Source organism: Pimephales promelas, chromosome 22, assembly GCF_988280905.1.
Source record: "Pimephales promelas chromosome 22, fPimPro1.hap1.1, whole genome shotgun sequence".
Classification (NCBI taxonomy): Eukaryota; Metazoa; Chordata; class Actinopteri; order Cypriniformes; family Leuciscidae; genus Pimephales; species Pimephales promelas.
The window spans coordinates 3555099-3578080 of record NC_142790.1 but is presented as its reverse complement, the minus strand read 5'-3'; the positions used below and the strand labels follow the sequence as shown (position 1 = coordinate 3578080).

Below are 22982 nucleotides of genomic sequence, written 5' to 3'. Positions count from 1 at the left end.
AAATACCTTTTTTTTTGATTATGTGAAAATTTTTCAATTTTTTGGTGGTGTCATTTCCACCACGCCGAACAAGTTTGCACATAACATTTATTTTATTTTTTTTTATTTTTTTTTTGCCAAATTATGCTATATATATATATATATATATATATATATATATATATATATATAAGATACATTATAAATTCTCATTACTCTCATTAATTATAAATTACTCACCATATAAGATAAAAAGAAATCTGCAACAGTATCTATTAAACACAGATTTGAGATGGTGGAAATGGCCAATGTAATGGGATTTTTACTTGATTTTTGGGGAAAATTACACACAAAAAAAATACAGAATTCTACTGAAAATTCATGAACAAAACTGTATTTACACATTGTTAGTGAGCAAAGAAAAATAAATGCATTAAGTGTAAAAAGTGTGTTTTAAAAGGGCAAAAAGTACCCAATAGCGGCTGCCACAAAAGTTAGTTCGAAAAAAATCTTTGCCGGGAAACTCATTTACTAATAATAGCACAAAGACTTGCTTTTGTTTACTGAACACCTTTTCATCGCATCCATGCGCAAAACTGAAATCAATGCAAACATGTTCCGCAGTCCGCCATGCGCTTTACCCAATCACACTGGCGTCGTTACAGTCTTGACAAGCAAAAATCATTTAGTGTACAACCGGCTCAAGAGGCATTGAAGAAAGGAAGGTTGGAGGAAATATACGAGAGAGAAGGAGAAGGCTCTGTCCAATCAGACATTGAACGCATCATTGCCACACACACAAACTGCCTCTAAATAAAGCATGACATGATGCAGAGCTTCTATCTCTCACTTTCTGGAACTTTCCCCAGAAGGGTCAGATAAGTACGCCGAGCATTGAGGGAAAACATTGTGGAGGAGAAAAGAAAAGAGTGAGGGAGGAAGAGCACAAGGGTGTCATCCACGTCTGGTGGTCTGGACATCATCTTACATAACTGTCTGGCTTCAGCTCAGTGACATGAGAACCTATAGCACTAATGACGCTAATGCGCTTTGACAGACTACATAGAGCCTGGGATTCTGTTGGGACACACGCCAGACTTTGAGTGGCATTCGGAGTCTCATGAGCGGAACCGAACAACAAAGAAAGATGCCAACTCAGGCACATCATCTGTTTTCATGTACATTTGCTTTCATCTTCAACCACACATAATTCAGTAGATTAAAACAATAGTTTACCAAAAATGAAACGACTGTCATCATCATGTACTCGCCCTCGTGTCATCCCAAACCTGTATGATTTCGTTTATCCGGGGAGCCCGGGACTGAAATTTGAGAATAACCTGGACACTGTTCGTCTCATAATGAAAATGAAATGGGACAGATCAGCAAACTAACAAAAAAAAAAAAAAAAAAAAAGCATGCGCAACATTATCCAAATGACGTGTAGCATTACGGTAGTTTCAATTGATGAGGTTTGGTCACGGGACAATGACTTTTGATGGGTTTTTTGGTTGATGTTTTGCATAATTTCAGGAGAATAATGGCTTTAATTGTATTTTTGTATGAGTTTGTGTATTGTGTGAGTTGCATGTCTGCTTTGAAACAATCTATTTTGTATAAAGCGCTGTAATAGAAATAAGGGTGAATAATAACACCTTTATGGCACTTTTATGGTGTTTTTTTTGTCATTTGTAAGCTTGACAGCCCCTGTCCCCTTTTATATTCATTATATGGAAAAGAATATTCTTCAAAAAATCACCGTTTGCATTTCTGAGAAAAAAACACAACTACTTTATTCTCGATATTTAATGAGTTTATTCTCAAGATTGTATTTCGACTTTTTTTCTCGAAATTTGACGAGTTTTTTTTTCACGAAACACGACTTTATTCTCGATATTTAATAAGTTAATTCTCAAGATTGTATTTAGACTTTTTTTCTTGAAATTTAACGAGTTTTTTTCTTGAAACACAACGACTTTATTCTCGATATTTAATGAGTTTATTCTCAAGATTGTATTTCGACTTTTTTCTCAAAATTTAACGAGTTTCTCGAAACACAACTACTTTATTCTTGATATTTAATGAGTTTATTCTCAAGATTGTATTTAGACTTTTTTTCTCTAAATTTAACGAGTTTTTTTTCTCTAAACACAACTACTTTATTCTCGATATTTAATGAGTTTATTCTCAAGATTGTATTTCGACTTTTTTTCTCGAAATTTGACGAGTTTTTTTTTCACGAAACACGACTTTATTCTCGATATTTAATAAGTTAATTCTCAAGATTGTATTTAGACTTTTTTTCTTGAAATTTAACGAGTTTTTTTCTTGAAACACAACGACTTTATTCTCGATATTTAATGAGTTTATTCTCAAGATTGTATTTCGACTTTTTTCTCAAAATTTAACGAGTTTCTCGAAACACAACTACTTTATTCTTGATATTTAATGAGTTTATTCTCAAGATTGTATTTAGACTTTTTTTCTCTAAATTTAACGAGTTTTTTTTCTCTAAACACAACTACTTTATTCTTGATATTTAATGAGTTTATTCTCAAGATTGTATTTAGACTTTTTTCTTGAAATTTAACCAGTTTTTTTCTTGAAACACAACGACTTTATTCTCGATATTTAATGAGTTAATTCTCAAGATTGTATTTCGACTTTTTTCTCAAAATTTAACGAGTTTCTCTAAACACAATGACTTTATTCTCGATATTTAATGAGTTTATTCTCAAGATTGTATTTAGACTTTTTTTCTCTAAATTTAACGAGTTTTTTTTCTCTAAACACAACTACTTTATTCTTGATATTTAATGAGTTTATTCTCAAGATTGTATTTAGACTTTTTTTCTCTAAATTTAACGAGTTTTTTTTGCTAAACACAACTACTTTATTCTTGATATTTAATGAGTTTATTCTCAAGATTGTATTTAGACTTTTTTTCTCTAAATTTAACGAGTTTTTTTCTTGAAACACAACGACTTTATTCTCGATATTTAATGAGTTTATTCTCAAGATTGTATTTAGACTTTTTTTCTCTAAATTTAATGAGTTTTTTTCTCGAAACACAACGACTTTATTCTTGATATTTAATAAGTTTATTCTCAAGATTGTATTTAGACTTTTTTTCTCTAAATTTAGTGAGTTTTTTCTCGAAACACAACGACTTTATTCTTGATATTTAATAAGTTTATTCTCAAGATTGTATTTAGACTTTTTTTCTCTAAATTTAGTGAGTTTTTTCTCGAAACACAACGACTTTATTCTCGATATTTAATGAGTTTATTCCCAAGATTGTATTTCAACTTTTTTCTTGAAATTTAACGAGTTTAATCTCGCATTATAATGACTTTAATCTCCAGATGGTTTTATTTTTTTTATTATAGCTTGGCCCTAATCTTTTTCCGTACCCTCGTGCACTGTTTATGACTTTCTTTCTTCAGAAAAACACAAACGAAGATTTTTAGATGGAGGACAATCCATCTCTGTGAGTCCAATGAATTAATGATGTCTTCTAAATGTCTTCAAAATCAATGCTTTCTGTGGAAGTGCGTTGTGAAGTTCATCTGAGAAATGGCAGTCCCCTTTGCTTCCACGTTACTTCTCACTCGAACTTCACAATGTACGTTCCACATTGTCTACCTCATGATTGCTCATATGAACCAGACATTGATTCATCCACACTGGGGTCATGTAGATTGTAACCGTTGTCATAACCGTTGTCGTTGTGTGTGATTTTTCAAGCGTCAAATGAACGGCAGCCATTCCAAAGGCATTATATGAACGCATTCTCACCCCAAGGCGTCACCTTTGACCATGCTTCAATATTTGACGTTTTAGGTGCCCTTTAGCGTCACTTACATGACGCGATCCTACGGCGTCATCTAACTGACGCTAAAGGAAAGCGTCAGTTAGAGGACGCGGTTAGGTTTAGGTGTGGGGTGGGGGTAGGGTACACGCGATCCTAGGGCGTCATCTAACTGACGCTAAAGGGCGCCTAAAGCGTCAGATATTGAAGCATTTCCAAATGCTTCCCAAGGCGTCAGTTAAGTGACGCCTTGGGGGTGAGAATGGGCTGATTATATGGACTCAGAGATTATTTTCCTAAAAATCTCACTTTGTGTTCATCTGATGAGAGAATGTTCATGTTTGGGTGAACTACACCTATAACCATGTTCTATTGAAATATATTTCATATTATATATAGATATATATTTGAAATAATTTTCAGCACCATAACTCTCTAAGACTGATAACTCAGTCTTCAGTGTCACATGATCAATCAAAAGTATTCATTCTAATACACTGATTTGCTGCTCAGGATAGATTTTGTATTATTATCAATGTTGAAAGCAGTTGCACTGCATCATATTTCTGTGGAAACCGTGATACGTGTTTTCAAGGTTCGTAAATCTTGAGTCATCGTGTCTTGTCAGTTCAACCTCGTTTTTGTTGGGTAAACTCATGTTAAAAGGAAAGTCAAAGGTAAGATGGCAAATTTGTGTGGTCTTTGAGAAGACAGTAAGTTAATAGCTTCAAGAAAAGGAGTGTAAAAACAGGGCATGAGTAATTGTCTCTGGCTCACGTTCCTTTGTCTCCATTCCCAGGTTGCTCACAATGGCCTTATTCTGGAAATGGACCACCCAACATCGGGAAGGATAGCAGTGCCAGGTTTGTATAGAATTTGCTGAAGTGCAAAACATTCCTGCAGTCCTTCATTCAGATCACTTTTAAGCACCTATTTCCGAGGTGGAACTGAGATGTGGTATTCTTGCATATCGGGAACACATCCTGTTTCTGGAATAGTTTGTGCAAAAAATAATTATTTTATTACATTATTCAAAACATGTATGCAACTTCTTTACTGCAACATAAAAGGAAGAACATGTTCTATATAGAATCTCATAGGGGTATCAGTCATGGGATCATTTTATCGATTTAGTTGTAATAAATTTTGATATTTAATTTTGATTTACATTTAATAAATAAAACAGCTCATAAACATACTTCATCACTAAAAAAAATATAATAACTTGAAAAATGAACATTTTTTTTTACAATGCAAAGACATTTCTCCTGACATAGAACCTTTTTGGCATAAAGAGTTCTTTAAAATTAAGTTAAGAGTTTTGTATATTCCAAGTCTTCTGAACCAAACGGGTTTACAACAACATAAGGTTGATGTAAGTAAAGGCATAATTTTGATTTTTGGGTGAACTCTTCCCTTAACCTCTTTACACTTGAACTTTCAATTGCTTTTCTATACTATTGTGGGACAACAATCACCTATCAGCCATCCCTTGACACTCTCATCATCCAGATCCTTAGATTTTGAAGAGGTCTACTTCCCTCTGCGACTCTCTTGTATCGAACATTTATTTTGATGTTTTGTTTTGACTTGTCTTTGTCCGTTCAATGAAGTAAAGTTTTCTCTGGTGACTCAAAAATCACCCCATGCTCTTTCATTCTTCGGTGTGAGAGTCCCAGGGAGACGTTTTCTAAACTCGTCTTTTCGTTTGATCATCCACATATTTAAAACGAGCCATCATTGATCCCCACAACGGACAGGTCTGCGGTCTGGTGAGCTTTTTGCCCCTAGAAAACAATGTTGAACGGAAAGACGACATTTTAGAAAGGTTAAATGCAGATGTTAGCTGTCGCCAAGAGAATGTACAATGTCATTTTTCTCTCAACAACTCAATTCCCGCTGTTTTCGTGGTACTTCAAATGTCATATCCTGATGGACTCACTCCAGGCCTGTGGTTTTACTAACAGTAAATTTAGTTGCTGTTTGCAGCTCTGTAAACACACAAGTACATGAATGACCCTGTTAATGATCGATGCTTTTTTCCTTCAGTGGCTAAAAAGCAAAAACTGGCAGGAGAGGACCGCTAATGGTATTGTCATGGCTATTTGGTTAATCCATTTGTCTATGCATACAAAGAGTCCTTAACCCTCTGGGGACTAAAGCCCATTTTGGTCCATTTTCTCTATTTTTACATTTGGGCTTATAAACCATATGTAATGGAGATGGAACACCATGTGTTTGGTATCTATGGATTCAGAAGACCCTAAGCTAGCATGGAATGTTTTTCTAAAGGTATAAGTGAAACATGTACAATAAACTAGAGAATTTCAAAAATGAAAATTTAAAAAATTATTTTTGCCATTTATTACTGAAAATGACACCTCACACAACAATAGTGAACAGTTTTTGAACAAAAAAATTGTAATAGACATTTGTAATTTTTAGGGGTGCACGATATATCGAATCAATATCGTTATCGCGATATCACGTTGCTCGATATAAATATTGAAAGTCTTGCGATATTTGCGCAATATTTTGTTTATGGTGCGTCCGTCACGTGCGTGCATTTCCCCCGATTCATTTCCTGATACTCCTTCTCCATAAACAACATGAAATCAAGGAGAGGTTTAACTTTTCATGCTACAGATTTCCCACAGTGGTCAGAAAGAACAGGGGAGACACTTTGTTTTTCTCAAGAGTCGCTATTCGCTTCAAAGCTAATCGCCGTCACTCTCTCACTACTACCACACAGTCCTCCCACACACACACTTGACACGCACAAGCATAAACGTCAGGCCACCTGGCAACTTCATGCGCTTTCACTGATCGGATATCTGATTTATCAAAATACGATCTTCAATTCCCGCGCTATACAGATTTAATGGAGTGCACGTACGTCACCGAAAGCAACAGTTATGGGCTGCATACGATCAGCAGGTAAAATAAGATCGTTCATTTATTTTTAATGAAGATAACTGTGTGAAAGCGTTTGCGACTTACTTTCACTTTGATTTGCCATAGTTTGCGTGTTGATGAAGAGATGCTCAGCTGATCTGCGGTGATGCGTGTTGCAGTCGCGCGCGTCGTCATATCTGGCCATAACATGACAATTGCCTGTAACGTTCTCATTTTTAGCGTTTTTGGAAGGAGTAGGCCTACATTTTACATATGTGGTTTATTCAATAACGAGATGCATTAACGAAACTTGTCCAGTTTCGTCTGGAATGCGGCCCAGACCTCCTCCTGAAGTGGTTTGAGCGATTAATTTCAAACACGTCACAAATTTACACCTACACCTGGTTGTAAATTTGCATCTACACCTGGTCTTTTCACGATCAGATAGCTGTCCGGTCAAAGAAAACTTTTACACTGTAGTGTAGGCCTACACAACTAGTAAAACATGTCCTGTTCTGTAGACATGGTTATTATTTATATATTCATGCTGTACCAGTCCAATATGACTGTCAGTTGAAGTAAACCTTATGTTGTAAGAATTTTTTTTTTCTTTTTTTATTTATTAATCTTTTTTTGATGTGTTTTCCTATAACTTTTGTAGTTTTACAAATCCATTTAAAAATATCGAAATTAATATCCATATCGCAATATTCATTATCGATATCGCAATATCACATTTTTGTCAATATCGTGCACCCCTAGTAATTTTTCAATCAAAAGTAAAATATTTCATGATCTGTGAAAAAGCTGTTAGCTTCGGATTTCTCCTCGTCACTTTCCAGTAACTGTTCCAGAGTTTGTTCTGAGTTAATTCTTTTACTGCTTGCCATCATAAAATTGCTAAAACAATAAGATAATAATGCTATAATTGCTATTATACTATATATCTTGAAACTTTCAGGTTTATAAATGGGGGTCATCTTTGAAGGATGAACAAATAATGTTTTGGTCGTCACATTACAAATAACATTTAAATATACTGTATATATATTTATTTATATAATATTTCAGTTTTGAAGAGCTGGAAAAGTTGTGTGAAGTACTTGTAAGCATTTCACTATTCCAGCCAAACTGGTTCCAGTTAGTGTTACTATATTAAATCCATGGTGAATGTTGCTGGTCTGTGGACGTAAAGTATTACTAGTTCATTCACGGCGCAGTGTTTCTCCTGGTTTTCACGTCAGCACTGTTTGATCTAATAGAGATCTATGGTTAATAACGGAGAAATCTCACTAGATCTCACAGCGATGTTATTACTTCAGTGGCGAATTCAAATGTGCTGTGTAGTAACAGTGTCGCTTGATCGAGATCAGTGCTGGTCCGAACTGATAAACGATCCGTGAAGCACATAATGAGTAGCGCAGTTTCGTTCCGCTTTCATTACGCTTGCCATTTGATGTTGCGCAGCGTTGTGGTGGCCGCGCCAGCGCGAATTTTGTCGGCTGGAAAAAAATATATATAAAATTCTGTCTCTCTCTCATATAAATATCTGTGCGCACTCTAATACTCCGCTCTGTTCGCTCTCTGTCTCCTTCTCCACTCGACACAGTTTGCGTGAAATTGCGTCATATCACTTACTATAATCCCACCCCTTGTACGGCTACAGAGTCCTCTGATTAGCTAGAATATGTCATGGTATCCTTCCTCTGATTGGGTAAGAAAAATATGCCAATGCACGTATGCCATTTTGGGCGGTACCGCCCAATCCGTCCCCAGAGGGTTAAAGTTCCGGCCTCACACCGTCCACCCAATCTTATCTTTTTCACGTGCACCAAAAACATTTTTGAATGAAAAGCTCTCCAGCGAATTATGCAAGCTTCCACAACCACAAAACAAATGCATTCCTCATCAACTGTCTCTGGAGTGATACAGGGATAATCAGGCGGGTCCTTTGATGGCCTCGAACCGTTGTTTACCAGTTCATTGTTAGCATGTTTGTTGTCTCCATCCGAACCAAATCAAGGATGATTGTCAAGAATTTCTCCGAAAAGAAGGGGCAGAAACCACAACAAACACCTTTTTCCATTCCGCATTCCTCGTCCCTGACCCATAAATTTGCTGTAACACCGCAACGCATACTCGAGGCCTCTAATCTTGCTCAGCTATTTACATAACATCACTGTCTGTCCATGTTTTCAGAAGTTTTTTTTTCTTTTTTTCTCACCAGCAGCTGCACATGTGGAGCGTTTCCCGCCTTTGGTGACTTTGTGATGTTATCAAACATTTCACAGTGGATAATTTGTTCGTTTTTGAGCACGTCAGTCGGTACCTCACTATTTATTCCCCCAAAACCTCTTCACACCAAATGTGAGGCACAAAACAACCCAAAATGGAGCCCCGGACAACATACAAGCGCGAAATTGGCCATTAGCTGCCATCGACTGTAAGTAAGGGATGTCAGGGTTAGAGCTGAATGAGACCAAAATGGCTTTTTACAAAACCATTGGACAGCAATGAGGGTTATAAGATTACATAATAGGCAAATTGCTAATGACCAGGCATTCACAGGGATGCCTGTGTGGGCGAAACTACAGGAATGCATGTTAAGAAACATCGTCCGGCTTTTTAAGGCACCAGAGAGCGAGAACGAAAAGGGCTCAGAGGATGTTTTTTGTGCCGCTGATTGCGAGAAGCTGCCTCATTAGCGATTGTGCAGGACAGTGTATTGTGAGGCACTTCCCAAAATAAACCCCTTTATTTAAGCCAAAGGCCCTTGGCAGGAGCTTCTTGTTAGCTGAGTTTGCGGTTCTCTGGAATCTGACCAGCTAAGGTGAACATTTGATGATGTGGGAACGTTAAGAGAGTATTTCTGCTTCTTTAGAAGAGTTAACGCATAAATCAGCACGATATTGCAAAAGACTCTTTGTGTGACTTCCTCCCATACTTTTTTGATCGGTATTTTTGTTTTTCCAGTACGAAATAAGTAAACATCCTTAAATAAAGGGGTGGTTGATTATGATTTCACTTTTCTAGCTTTAGTTAGTGTGTAATCTGCAAAGCTGCAACGCTGAAAGTTAAAAGCAAAGGGAGATATTTGCTTTGGACTACAACAAACGGCTGATAGGGACTACAGAAGCTTCCTCCTGGGTTAGTGACATCACTAACCCTAAAATTAACATAAACCCTGCCCCCGGAACACGATTTAATAGATTATCAAGACAGAATATGCTAATCAATGACTTGAAGATAATGACACATAAGTTGCAGTACATAATTTCATCAACTAACCATTTAGAAATGTCTTGTTGCTTACATGTTGTCACTTCTTCTTGTGTCTCTCATCATTGTCTGACTCCGGTTTGAACATAAGTTTTCGTAATTTTCAGTGTTTTTGTGTGTGAGGTAAAAGGACTCAAGCTCTTGAAGCTCCGCCCACTGTGTCGGGATCAGCTGCTCATTTGCATTTAAAGGGACACACACAAAACGAGGCGCTTTTGATAACCCTCAAAAATTGCCAACTTTAACATGCTATATAAAAACATCTGTGAGGTGTTTTGAGCTAAAACTTCACATACACACTTTGGGGATATCAGTGATATATTTTAGATCTCGTGAAAAGAGCATTATACCACCCCTTTCAATAAATTTACTTCAGAAGCAAACTTGATTCATAATATGAAGAGTTCAGATGCAAAAGCCTCTTAATGCCATTTGAAATTTTCTTCTTTAATGATGATTTTTATCAAACTTGTATATTTAAGTTCAGTAATTTCACTTAAATAACAATTAATAGGTAATTATCATTGCCATTTAAGTGAAATCACATCATTCTAGAACATTTCAAATGGCACTTAGAGGCTTTTGCATCTGAACTCTTCATATATTCTCTAAAAACAGGTGAGACCATTGATAAATATATTTTGCTTTGTTTAAGTAGTAAAACAAAACATACTGTACTAATTAAGAATATCATTCCTGTTAATGGTCATTATAATATCTGTAGGAAAGCTATAGGAAATGTTTTTTGTTTTTTCTTCTTAATTGCGTATTAATATTCAATAAAAAGTTTGGTTACACTTTATTTTGATGGTCCATTTTAACGTTGTAACGTTGCAACTGCATGTCAACTAAGTCTCATTAGCGTATTAATTATTAATATTAGCGACTGTTAAGGTCCGGGTTAGTAGAATAAGTCGACATGCATGCAAAGTTACTTATAGTCAGTAGGATGTCTGTTGGTGAACAATGAAAATAAGGTATTAGTAGATATTCAGCAGACATACTCTAATGAGAGTTAGTTAACATGTAAGAGCAATGTTACTATCTAAAGGGGACCATCAAAATAAAGTTTTATAAAAGTGGTCTATATGACTGTTGTACTCACATACTTTAAGTGAGGAAATTTGAGTGAATCCCCCAAAGACAATAAAAAATGTCTGGCCCATTTTCTCGTCCAGAATGAAAGAATTTAAGTAAATACATATTTGAACTAATGCCTTTTTAACTGCGTCTAGACATTGATTTGGAATCTGGATGAGGGGCAGAATCTGTCCTTGTTGGAGGTGTGCAGTAAACTTTTCTCAGAGTTACAGATTTTCAAGTTTACACTGTAAAAATGAATATGCTTTATCTAATCAATACAATTGTGGCAACAGATTACAAGCAATACTATTTATTAAATTGAACAAATTAGAATTGAGTTATAGTTATTCAAATTAACATTCTAATTAATATTGTTAATAATATTGCTTGTAATATGTTGCCACAATTTTATTGATTAGATAAAGCATATTATTTTTTTCAGTGTATGTTATCATTGTAATTATCATGATTTGAGCGAACAGGCTTTTATTGTGTTGGGCAGAGCTGTGTAACAAAGTTTTTCCACAAAATAATCCCAGAAAACAACAGTTTGTACTGGCATGGGCGAGCGAATAATGTCCAAAAAAGAACAATTTTGATTAAAAAAGTCTTCACCACTTAAGCTCTAGTAACAGTCAGCAAATAATACAAATGGTTAGGATTGATGACCAGTTAAAGTTCACCATCTGTAATTCTATTATCAGAGTAATTGCTATAGTTTTATAGAACGGTACGGTGAATCATCATAGTTTCTCACTGCTGTGAATTGTTCTTTTCCTGACACTAGAGGGTTTGATGTGTTCCATAATAACATCGATTTTACCATCTTCTAGAACAGTATTCTGCAAGAACACATAAACGCTGATGCACATTATGTGCTCTTTAGCTGTCAATCCCAGACAACTACACCAACTCTGAACGCTACATCGAAACTTTCTCAAGTGTGAAGAAACTGTGCGTGCTTCTCAGTGAGTCTGCTTTAGTTTCTGTTCACTTAAAAGGAAGGAATTATTAAAATTCATGTCCATTTATTTATTTATTTGGTAAATAGGTATGTAATAAGTGTCCATACTATACAGTCAGTCATTCATTTATCACTAAAGAAACCATTTCAGTGTCATACAATCACTCTGTCAAGAGTTTGTTTGACAAGAATGACCATCTGACTGTACATTATTCCAACTAATTTGTTGCTTTGTTTATTCATTTATCATTTTTGCATAAAAAATCATTGCCATTTAAAAATAGGTTTTATTAAAATAAATGTACTAAATAATCCTTTCAAAAAATGCACTGTAAAAATGAATATGCTTTATCTAATCAAAAATATTGTAGAAACAAGCAATATTATTTATTAAATGTAACAAATTAGAATTGAGTAATAATTAATCAAATCAATTCCTTAAAAGTTAACTATTTGAAATGAGTAAAACCTAAAACAACCAACAAAAACCCTAAATTTAAGTCACCATTGTGGTGATCAGTGTTTGTTTTAAAATGACGGTTTTCTCCTTCAGTGATTCTGCTTGTTTACATTAGGTGTCTTCAATGTTAGCAATATAAAATATAAATATATTTCATTTGATTAATTATTACTCGATTCTAATTTGTTAAATTTAATTAATAATATTGCTTGTAATCTGTTGCAACAATTCTATTGATTAGATAAACCATATTCATTTCTACAGTGTGGACACACAAATGCAACTGTATGCATTAAAGAAAAAAATCAGAACACCTGAAGTAAAGTAGCACATTAAGGTACAGTATAAAGCATTTTTATTTAAGCGATGTCAGGGGTCCTGTAAACATTGATGTCCCCTACAGCCGTTTCCACGTCTCATGCAGCGAGGTTGGTTAGTTTGGTTGTAACTGATAAGATGTGAGCTTCAGATGTTTTATCAAGCTTTGTGGCTGTCATCTGTAACCTCATTGAAACATATACATCATACTTGCTTCCCCCATTCTTCCCCCATAGTTTCCCATCGTTTCCCCGTCCTCCATCTCGGAGCCGGGCAGGATGTAGGTAGTCCTGAGGGAAATTATATGAATGAGAAGGTACGGACATGAGATGGTGAGAAAAGCTGTAGGCAAAGTACATCTCCTCTGACGTAAGATTCCCAAACTCCCTCAGCGGTCTCCTCTGGTCAACACTGAAATGCGATATGAATTGACAGGTGACCGTTTTTTTTCCCCCAGAAAGTTTTAAAAAGGAGTCCTGCTTGTCATTTACAAGTTTACCAAACAGACATTCTTCTGACTAGAGCTAACTTTTCTGTCTAATAACACTAACCCTAACCTAATGAATGAGAGTTAGTTGACATGTTGTTGAAAAGTTAAGTACTTTGTAAATAAAGTACTTTGTGTTCTGATCTGCTATTCATCGTTTGTTGTGACATTGCAATCTTTATGGGACATTTTTTTCCTGTTTGTTGTAGTTGAAGCCAACATGAACCAGTTTACAATGCCACTCACTTGAGATCGAACAATAGCAAATCACAACCAGCCAATCAATTCCATACGGACACAATTAAGTCCTGTGTTTTTCTAGAAGCCATTTCACTCAGATATACGTCACAACAGACTATCGCAACTTCTGTCTCAATTACACTTTGCAATATTCCATGTGGATGGAAAACGTGTAGTATTTCAGGGCTGAGATAAAATATATTGTCCTTCTCCATGTGATACAAGAATCGACACGCTGGCACCAAATATCTATAAATGGCAATAAATCAATATGGCAATAAATATGAGGTACCCTGTGATTGGCCATGAACACAATGGCCAATCAAAGACATATATGTTGAGCGTATGAACACAATGGCCAATCACAGACGTATATGATGAGTGCATGAACACAATGGCCAATCACAGACATATATGTTGAGCGTATGAACACAATGGCCATTCACAGACATATACAGTATGTTGAGTGTATGAACACAATGGCCAATCGCAGACATATATGTTGAGCGTATGAACACAATGGCCAATCACAGACAAATATGTTGAGCGTATGAACACAATGGCCAATCACAGATATATATGATGAGCGTATGAACACAATGGCCAATCACAGACATATATGTTGAGTCCATGAACACAATGGCCAATCACAGACAAATATGTTGAGCGTATGAACACAATGGCCAATCACAGATATATATGATGAGCGTATGAACACAATGGCCAATCACAGACATATATGTTGAGTCCATGAACACAATGGCCAATCACAGACAAATATGTTGAGCGTATGAACACAATGGCCAATCACAGATATATATGATGAGCGTATGAACACAATGGCCAATCACAGACATATATGTTGAGTCCATGAACACAATGGCCAATCACAGACAAATATGTTGAGTGCATGAACACAATGGCCAATCACAAACATATATGTTGAGCGTATGAACACAATGGCCAATCACAGACAAATATGTTGAGCGTATGAACACAATGGCCAATCACAGACATATACTGTATGTTGAGCGCATGAACACAGTGGCCAATCACAGACAAATATGTTGAGCGTATGAACAAAATGGCCAATCACAGACATGTATGTTGATTGCATGAACACAATGGCCAATCACAGACAAATTTGTTGAGTGCATGAACACAATGGCCAATCACAGACAAATATGTTGAGCGTATGAACAAAATGGCCAATCACAGACATATATGTTGAGTGCATGAACACAATGGCCAATCACAGACAAATATGTTGAGCGTATGAACACAATGGCCAATCACAGACGTATATGATGAGTGCATGAACACAATGGCCAATCACAGACAAATATGTTGAGCATATGAACACAATAGCCAATCACAGACAAATATGTTGAGCGTATGAACACAATGGCCAATCACAGACATATATGTTGAGCGTATGAACACAATGGCCAATCACAGACATATATGTTGAGAGTATGAACACAATGGCCAATCACAGACATATATGATGAGCGTATGAACACAATGGCCAATCACAGACATATATGATGAGCGTATGAACACAGTGGCCAATCAGAGGTGTTTACGAATCCACCTAACAGCGCTCCAAATGTTAGAGGGAAATGCTGGTATCGTCACATATTTAAAATTTTAAAATACCAAATTCGGTATATTTGACAGCACTATTCCCAGGGTTATTTTAAGGAAGCTGGTAAACACTGAGATGATATGCAAAAATTGATAAGCAGTTAAATGTGTAAGTTTGCACACAAAGCAAAGTTTAAGCTTTTAAAAAGTTAAGCCTAAAACTATTTGTGCTGTTTTCAAACTGTATGGGCTTGAATAAAGACAGAAAACCTGTACTTACCCTTTTCACAGGCGTTTTCTTTTCAAAGTTAGACAGATATTGTGATTTATCATTATAAGATTGTCTTGCAATATATCGATTATAGCAGAATTGCCGTATCGTGATATTGTTGGTATTGTGTATCGTATCGTGAGGTACCCTATGATTCCAACGCCTAATTAATATGCTAAACTTTCCATATGCCCTTACTTAAATGTGTGTGTGACCAAAAAATAAGATAAAAGCAATCATTTCTTCAGTTTAGCGTAGCTTTATGTGCATTATTGGCCTATTCGCACAGCCAGAACACCAAAACGTACAGTACTCTTCATAAAGAATTCAAGAGGGAAACGCCGTTTCGGACTCTAAGGCTTCCTGACAAGATGACGGTAGATCAGTAAAGCTGCTGATGATCTTTTTCACATCAAAGATAAGTTCCAGTTGTCTCTGGGGCCTGGGTTTGTGTGAATGAGAGCGTTTATGTTCAGTCTGTCAGATCCCTTTGAAACACAGAGCTGCTTTGACGTCACCCTGAGCCAGCTAGCTTGGGTTGTTAGCGCCGATATTGCCGTAATTCTCCCTGTAGACTTGGTGAAGTGTGCACTATAAACATCTATGATGCAGCAGGGACTGCTCTCAAATAATAAGCCTTGGCATTTCTTTTTCAGAAGCTTAGTTTTCCCTCAGGCTGTTTTGATTTCAGGAGCATTCAGGTCACCTTCCAATTCTCTTAGAGAGAGAGAGTGTGTGTGTGTGTGTGTGTCGTGTGGCAAGGTCTCACAGGTCTGATGATACACATTATCAGTATTCAGTTTAGCATCTCTCTGGGCTTTTCCACAAGGTTCACATCAGGCTCACTCAAGAGAATTTGTGGTCAGTTTTCAGAGAAGACATTTGCCAAATTTACAGCAGACATAATTTGGTTAGGCTTGTATCACCGAGAATGACTTTTTTTGCTGTTTTAAAACGAGCTTCACATTTCTGTTGGCCTCATAGACTCCCCATTGTTGCAGCCACATTTAAAAAAAAAAAGAAAAAGATGGATCGGGGAAAAAATGTTATGGACATTAAGCCACAAATGCTGTAGTGTAGATAGAGCTTAACTTGTATTGAACCTGAAACATGTATTCTTGTGCCAGTTTGTAGTTTTATGTCGGAAATGTGTTTTGGCCAATCGGGTTTCTCTGGATGTGGACTTGGACAGTGATGGGGCTCATAATGTTTTATGAATGATTTTACCACTGATTTTTTTAACATATTCCCTCATTTGGTTGTTGCATACAAGCCCAGCCAGAATGAGTTGAAGTTTATTTCTGCCTTTTTAAAGGAGAATCGACTGTGACTCACTGTTTCCAGGGATTTTGAATGAATTGATCAGCTTCTAACTTTCTAACTCGAATCTCTTTGCCGTCTCTGTGTACAAAGCCAGCACCTCTCGTACATTATTTTACTCGTATTTAAGTAGGAGTTCTTTCCAGCTAGTCTGAATTCCTTGCTCTTTTTTTCTCATGCCATAATATAATGAGGTTTCCCACTCTTATGTATGTTCTCTTTTATCCGACACCGCTTCCGTTTTTTCTCTTCAGTCATCATCTCTCTCCCTCGCCCATTAAAGATGCAGCGAGTAGTTAAAAAGAAGCTGAGAGGTTTAATAAAAGGACTGAGAGGTGCTACTTGTCGCGTGGGCTCAAAGCACTGGAGATGAAGATGTTCATCTCCGCTTGACAGCTCGAGCCTGCCGTTCCGGGACGCTGGAGAATTCACTCTCAATCTCACCCACTCTTTTTCTGTCTTCCTCTCCCTCTCTTCATTTCAAACTAGAAACAGCATGGGGCGAAAAATAAATGTGGATGTTTTAGCGTGAGAGATGATTTTCATAAATAAATATTTGGATGTATTGGCTTGTTTACAGGTCACTTAGAGTGTGCGTGCTTGCATTGTGAATTATAAAATTGATCGTTTAGATCTTGGATATGGATTCAAACAATTAAGAGGGGTTTAACAATGCTTCTTACTTCGGGATATGAAACCCTTCTCCCAGGATAGACCTGCCCTGTGATTGGAGTCGATTGTTTTATTTGTGATAATGCAATGAAACATGCCAAATTGTGTAGACATAATTTTTGCCCAGGCTGTCATACAAAGAAATTATGAGTACATGAATAATCTGCATAGTAAAACTAAAAAAGAAAATTTTCGTTTTTTGTTCTTACCTCATATTTAAAATATTGAAATTATATAAATAATTTTCCTCATATGTTGATGGTTTAATTAAAATTGTAGGGTCATTATGTACACATATAGATAGTTGCGCACCAAACGACTCCCATGAGCCTATATTTACAGTTAATATTTACAGTAATATAAATTATTCAACCCCTTTGCAAATCCGGTCTATAGGCAAAATGTACAGACTTTCAGCTTTTTGCAATGCATGAATCAAACGAAAGCAATTGAAATAGCACAACATAAGAAGTGGTTTCCCCTAAGTCCAACTGAAACTGCAACTTTTAAAGGGATACTCCACCGTTGTTTCATATTAAACTATGTTATTCCCTTAACTAAGATGAGTTGATACATACCTCTGTCGTCTCAGTGTGTGCGCTCAATCTCTCTGGCGCGCGAGACACTTTGATCGCACTTAACTAGCCCAGTTCATTCAATATGGGCCAAGCAGAGAAGCGACCAAACACCTCCACATTTTCCCTATTTAAAAACAGTTACACAAGCGGTGTAACTCGACCAAGAATGATGACACAAAATTAAAGTCACGCTTTTCTAAGTGTGTAAAGTGGATAACTATAATGTATGGCGGAATACCACAGACAGTTATTGGGAGCACTTCAACTCGGCGCATATATATTGATGGACTCGGTGCAGTAATATCATCACTCCGGAGAGGGAGAGGACTTTTTGTATTTGCATTCAAGTCCTAAGTCAAGTCCCGAGTCAAGTCCTGAGTCAAGACAGACAAGTCCCGAGTCAAGTCCCGAGTCAAGACAGACAAGTCCCGAGTCAAGTCCCGAGTCAAGACAGACAAGTCAAGTCCCGAGTCAAGACAGACAAGTCCCAAGTCAAGTCCCGAGTCAAGACAGACAAGTCCCAAGTCAAGTCCCGAGTCAAGACAGACAAGTCCCAAGTCAAGTCACGAGTCAAGACAGACAAGTCCCAAGTCAAGTCACGAGTGAAGACAGACAAGTCCCAAGTCAAGTCCTGAGTCAAGACAGACAAGTCCCAAGTCAAGTCCCGAGTCAAGACAGACAAGTCCCAAGTCAAGTCCTGAGTCAAGTCCCGAGTCAAGACAGACAAGTCCTGAGTCAAGTCCCGAGTCAAGACAGACAAGTCCCAAGTCAAGTCCCGAGTCAAGACAGACAAGTCCCAAGTCAAGTCCCGAGTGAAGACAGTCAAGTCCCAAGTCAAGTCCTGAGTCAAGACAGACAAGTCCCAAGTCAAGTCCCGAGTCAAGACAGACAAGTCCCAAGTCAAGTCCCGAGTCAAGACAGACAAGTCCCAAGTCAAGTCCCGAGTGAAGACAGTCAAGTCCCAAGTCAAGTCCTGAGTCAAGTCCTGAGTCAAGACAGACAAGTCCCAAGTCAAGTCCCGAGTCAAGACAGACAAGTCCCAAGTCAAGTCCCGAGTGAAGACAGTCAAGTCCCAAGTCAAGTCCCGAGTCAAGACAGACAAGTCCCAAGTCAAGTCCCGAGTCAAGACAGACAAGTCCCAAATCAAGTCCCGAGTCAAGACAGACAAGTCCCGAGTCAAAACAGACAAGTCCCAAGTCAAGTCCCGAGTCAAGACAGACAAGTCCTAAGTCAAGTTCCGAGTCAAAACAGACAAGTCCCAAGTCAAGTCCCGAGTCAAGACAGACAAGTCCCAAGTCAAGTCCCGAGTCAAGACAGACAAGTCCCAAGTCAAGTCCCGAGTCAAAACAGACAAGTCCCAAGTCAAGTCCCGAGTCAAGACAGACAAGTCCCAAGTCAAGTCCCGAGTCAAGACAGACAAGTCCCAAGTCAAGTCCCGAGTCAAAACAGACAAGTCCCAAGTCAAGTTCCGAGTCAAAACAGACAAGTCCCAAGTCAAGTCCTGAGTCAAGTCCCGAGTCAAGACAGACAAGTCCTGAGTCAAGTCCCGAGTCAAGACAGACAAGTCCCAAGTCAAGTCCCGAGTCAAGACAGACAAGTCCCAAGTCAAGTCCCGAGTGAAGACAGTCAAGTCCCAAGTCAAGTCCTGAGTCAAGACAGACAAGTCCCAAGTCAAGTCCCGAGTCAAGACAGACAAGTCCCAAGTCAAGTCCCGAGTCAAGACAGACAAGTCCCAAGTCAAGTCCCGAGTGAAGACAGTCAAGTCCCAAGTCAAGTCCTGAGTCAAGTCCTGAGTCAAGACAGACAAGTCCCAAGTCAAGTCCCGAGTCAAGACAGACAAGTCCCAAGTCAAGTCCCGAGTGAAGACAGTCAAGTCCCAAGTCAAGTCCCGAGTCAAGACAGACAAGTCCCAAGTCAAGTCCCGAGTCAAGACAGACAAGTCCCAAATCAAGTCCCGAGTCAAGACAGACAAGTCCCGAGTCAAAACAGACAAGTCCCAAGTCAAGTCCCGAGTCAAGACAGACAAGTCCTAAGTCAAGTTCCGAGTCAAAACAGACAAGTCCCAAGTCAAGTCCCGAGTCAAGACAGACAAGTCCCAAGTCAAGTCCCGAGTCAAGACAGACAAGTCCCAAGTCAAGTCCCGAGTCAAAACAGACAAGTCCCAAGTCAAGTCCCGAGTCAAGACAGACAAGTCCCAAGTCAAGTCCCGAGTCAAAACAGACAAGTCCCAAGTCAAGTCCCGAGTCAAGACAGACAAGTCCATCATATTTATTCAAACTTAGTGTATATTGATTGGTTGGTTGTCTGATTGGTTGAATGTGAAGAGTGGCAATGCAAATAAAAAAAAAAAGTAAAAATAAATAAAAGTAACTGTTCATTGGGAAAATTAATTGTGATTTGCTACACATTAAGTTTAAAATATTGAGTCCCTGGTTAAATTATTTTGTTAACACGACGTATGGTGACGTATCAAGCGTCACGTGACACTTTTTTTGGGGCTACGTGCTTGTCATTTACAAAACGTAACGTAAATCCATCCATTTCTCCCGAAAGACATGAAAGTGAGTGGCTGGTGAACAGGGGGAAGACTTTATATTTGAAAGGTTTATTATTTCTGCTTCCTTAGACATCACATCAATGTTTTTTTTCCCCTCAAATTATAAATGGTTCGCTAGTACTTGTGTATTTTAATGCCAGAAAAAGAAAAAAGAAAACATTATTTGGTTGAAAACTGTCTGACCGTGTGATAATAAAAGACAACTGACACGCGCTGCTGAACGCACTCTATCATGCGCTCTCTGGCTCAGTGCCAAACGTGCGAAAGCAGCGCTAATCAGCGCTGTGATCATGCGTCAATGATACAGTGCTATACTACAGTCAGTGATTATTACAACTCTGATCTGTGGTTTTAGAAGGTAGGTCAAGTCTTTCCAAGTCACAGGGCTCAAGTCAGAGTTGAGTCGCAAGTCATCTTTGAATATGTCAAGTCGAGTCGCAAGTCATCAAATTTGGGCCTCGAGTCCAAGTCATGCGACTCGAGTTCACGACCCAGCCGAGCACCACCGAGCTTTCAGTATATGCTTCATTCTTCTTCCTCCAGACATACCGCTGATCCGTAGGGCCAAAAAGTTACGTTTTGTTTCATCGCTCCACAGAACAGAATCCTAACATTTCTGTGTCATATTTACACTGAACAAAATTATAAACGCAACATAGTTTTGCCCCCATTTTTCATGAGCTGAACTCAGAGATCTAAGACTTTTTCTATTTACACAAAAGGCCTATTTTTCTGTTCTGTTCTGTTCACGAATCTGTCTAAATCTGTGTTAGTGAGCACTTCTCCTTTGCCAAGATAATCCATCCACCTCACAGGTGTGGCATATCAAGATGCTGATTAGACATTATTACTGCACAGTGATTGGCCATTGTGTTCCACTTTAAAAAATGACTGACATTACATGCAGTCAAAGTGACACTCAACAAACCCAGTTCAGATAGTTCATGTGTTTTAGCTCAAGCACACCTGGTGCCACTAATGAACCCATTGATTAGTTGCATCACGTGTGCTTTAAACACCTGTTTTTCAGATGTGTGCTGTTGTGAGGGATTCTCTTCATGGGGATGAATAATTTTGAGACTGTAGAAGTCATTAAAAGTTCAATTTTCAGTTGAATTTTGGGAAGCCACTTAAAAAAATTGTAATGTTGAGCTATTTTAATTACTTTTGTATGATTTGTTCATTGGTAAAAGTCTGTAAAATTTGCCAGTAAAAACTGATTTGCTATGGGTTTAATAATTTTGATTACAACTGTACATTGAAACTTATTTATTTAGTTAAAAAATAATAATTTAAATGCTTGAGTTAAACCAAGTACACTTCGAGAACTGTTTGTGTAATAGAAATCCCATCACTCTTTTACAATACTCAGGATAAATGATCTGTACTCTTTAAAGTCCCCACTGCGTTTGAGACCTGTTTCTCTTCACTTCACTCAGCTTTGTAGATCTCCACTGGGAAATTTTCTTTCTTCTTTTCCTCTGCCTTCTCAACCATGCAGAACTGGAGATGCTCTTCACATACACATTACATACAGAAAGTTAACCCAAACCTGTAGACGCTAAACGTATTTGCGATTAATTAGACTGCTGTAAATTTGAGTTTCCCACGCCGAGAACAATTTCCAATTCATTTTTATTTTTTGAAAAGTGATACACACTTCCCAAGGTGGTTTTAGTGACTGTGTTTTAGTGGTTTACTGTATATTTTATACCTCAATATTACTGTTTACAAGGTTACATGGGTCAAAAACAGTAAAAATAGTCACTTTTTTCAAAAAAGGGATTTCAAAAAAGTCTTTTTAAGCCATGAACCCAACCAAATCAGTTCAAGGCGAATCATTAAATTACAAACTTTTATTTGAAGCAAAAAGGTAATATATTTGCATATATTTTAAAATAGTTAAGTATTTTGAGAGGCCGACTCTATTATGGTATTTTCAGTACTTCTTTTCAGTACTTTTGTACAGCATCATGGGTAACGTATTTTGTCACCAGTATTTCTGCTTTTAAACATGATTATTTTTAATCTACTCTGAAATAATGCAGGCTGGTAGCTTCAACAGAAGCAAACACCATTGATTAACAACAACTAAGGTTGTCTTTATCTTAGGTTGTAAGTTTTAAGTCTTTTAAGTTAAGTTATAAGAAAAAATTACATAAAGTACTTCCAGAACCTGACTGTTGCACTCTATTATAATGGGTTCATGTGAAGTTTGGTCCATTAAAAGTTGTTATATTATTTAAAACCTAATAGATGTTTTAAAATTATGACTTTTAATTTTAATGTAATGTTAAATTGCTATGATTAATGACTAAACTTGAGGGGAAAAGATTTATTTAATAAAAACATCAAGTATTAGTGATACTGGCTTGTAGTTCTTATTTTAAAAGATAACATGTTTAAAATATACCATCTTTATGTTGTTATTTTGGAGATATTATTAAAAATTTCACGTTCTGCAAGGTTTTGAACAGTTGT

General features: G+C 37.3%; 1 protein-coding gene across 11 annotated transcripts in view; it reads left to right on the top strand.

The window, feature by feature from the left end:
• Window positions 1-22982, top strand: part of sugct (succinyl-CoA:glutarate-CoA transferase) — a 339439-nt gene that overhangs the window by 174645 nt on the left and 141812 nt on the right. For all 11 annotated transcript variants that reach the window (XR_016149389.1, XR_016149391.1, XR_016149390.1 and 8 more), the window contains one exon: window positions 4590-4653. Coding sequence is in view for 7 of the 11 variants with exons in the window: in XM_089125901.1 (XP_088982027.1) it covers window positions 4590-4653 (64 nt within the window). In the remaining 4 variants the exon portion in view is untranslated. The remainder of the gene's footprint in view (window positions 1-4589; window positions 4654-22982) is intronic.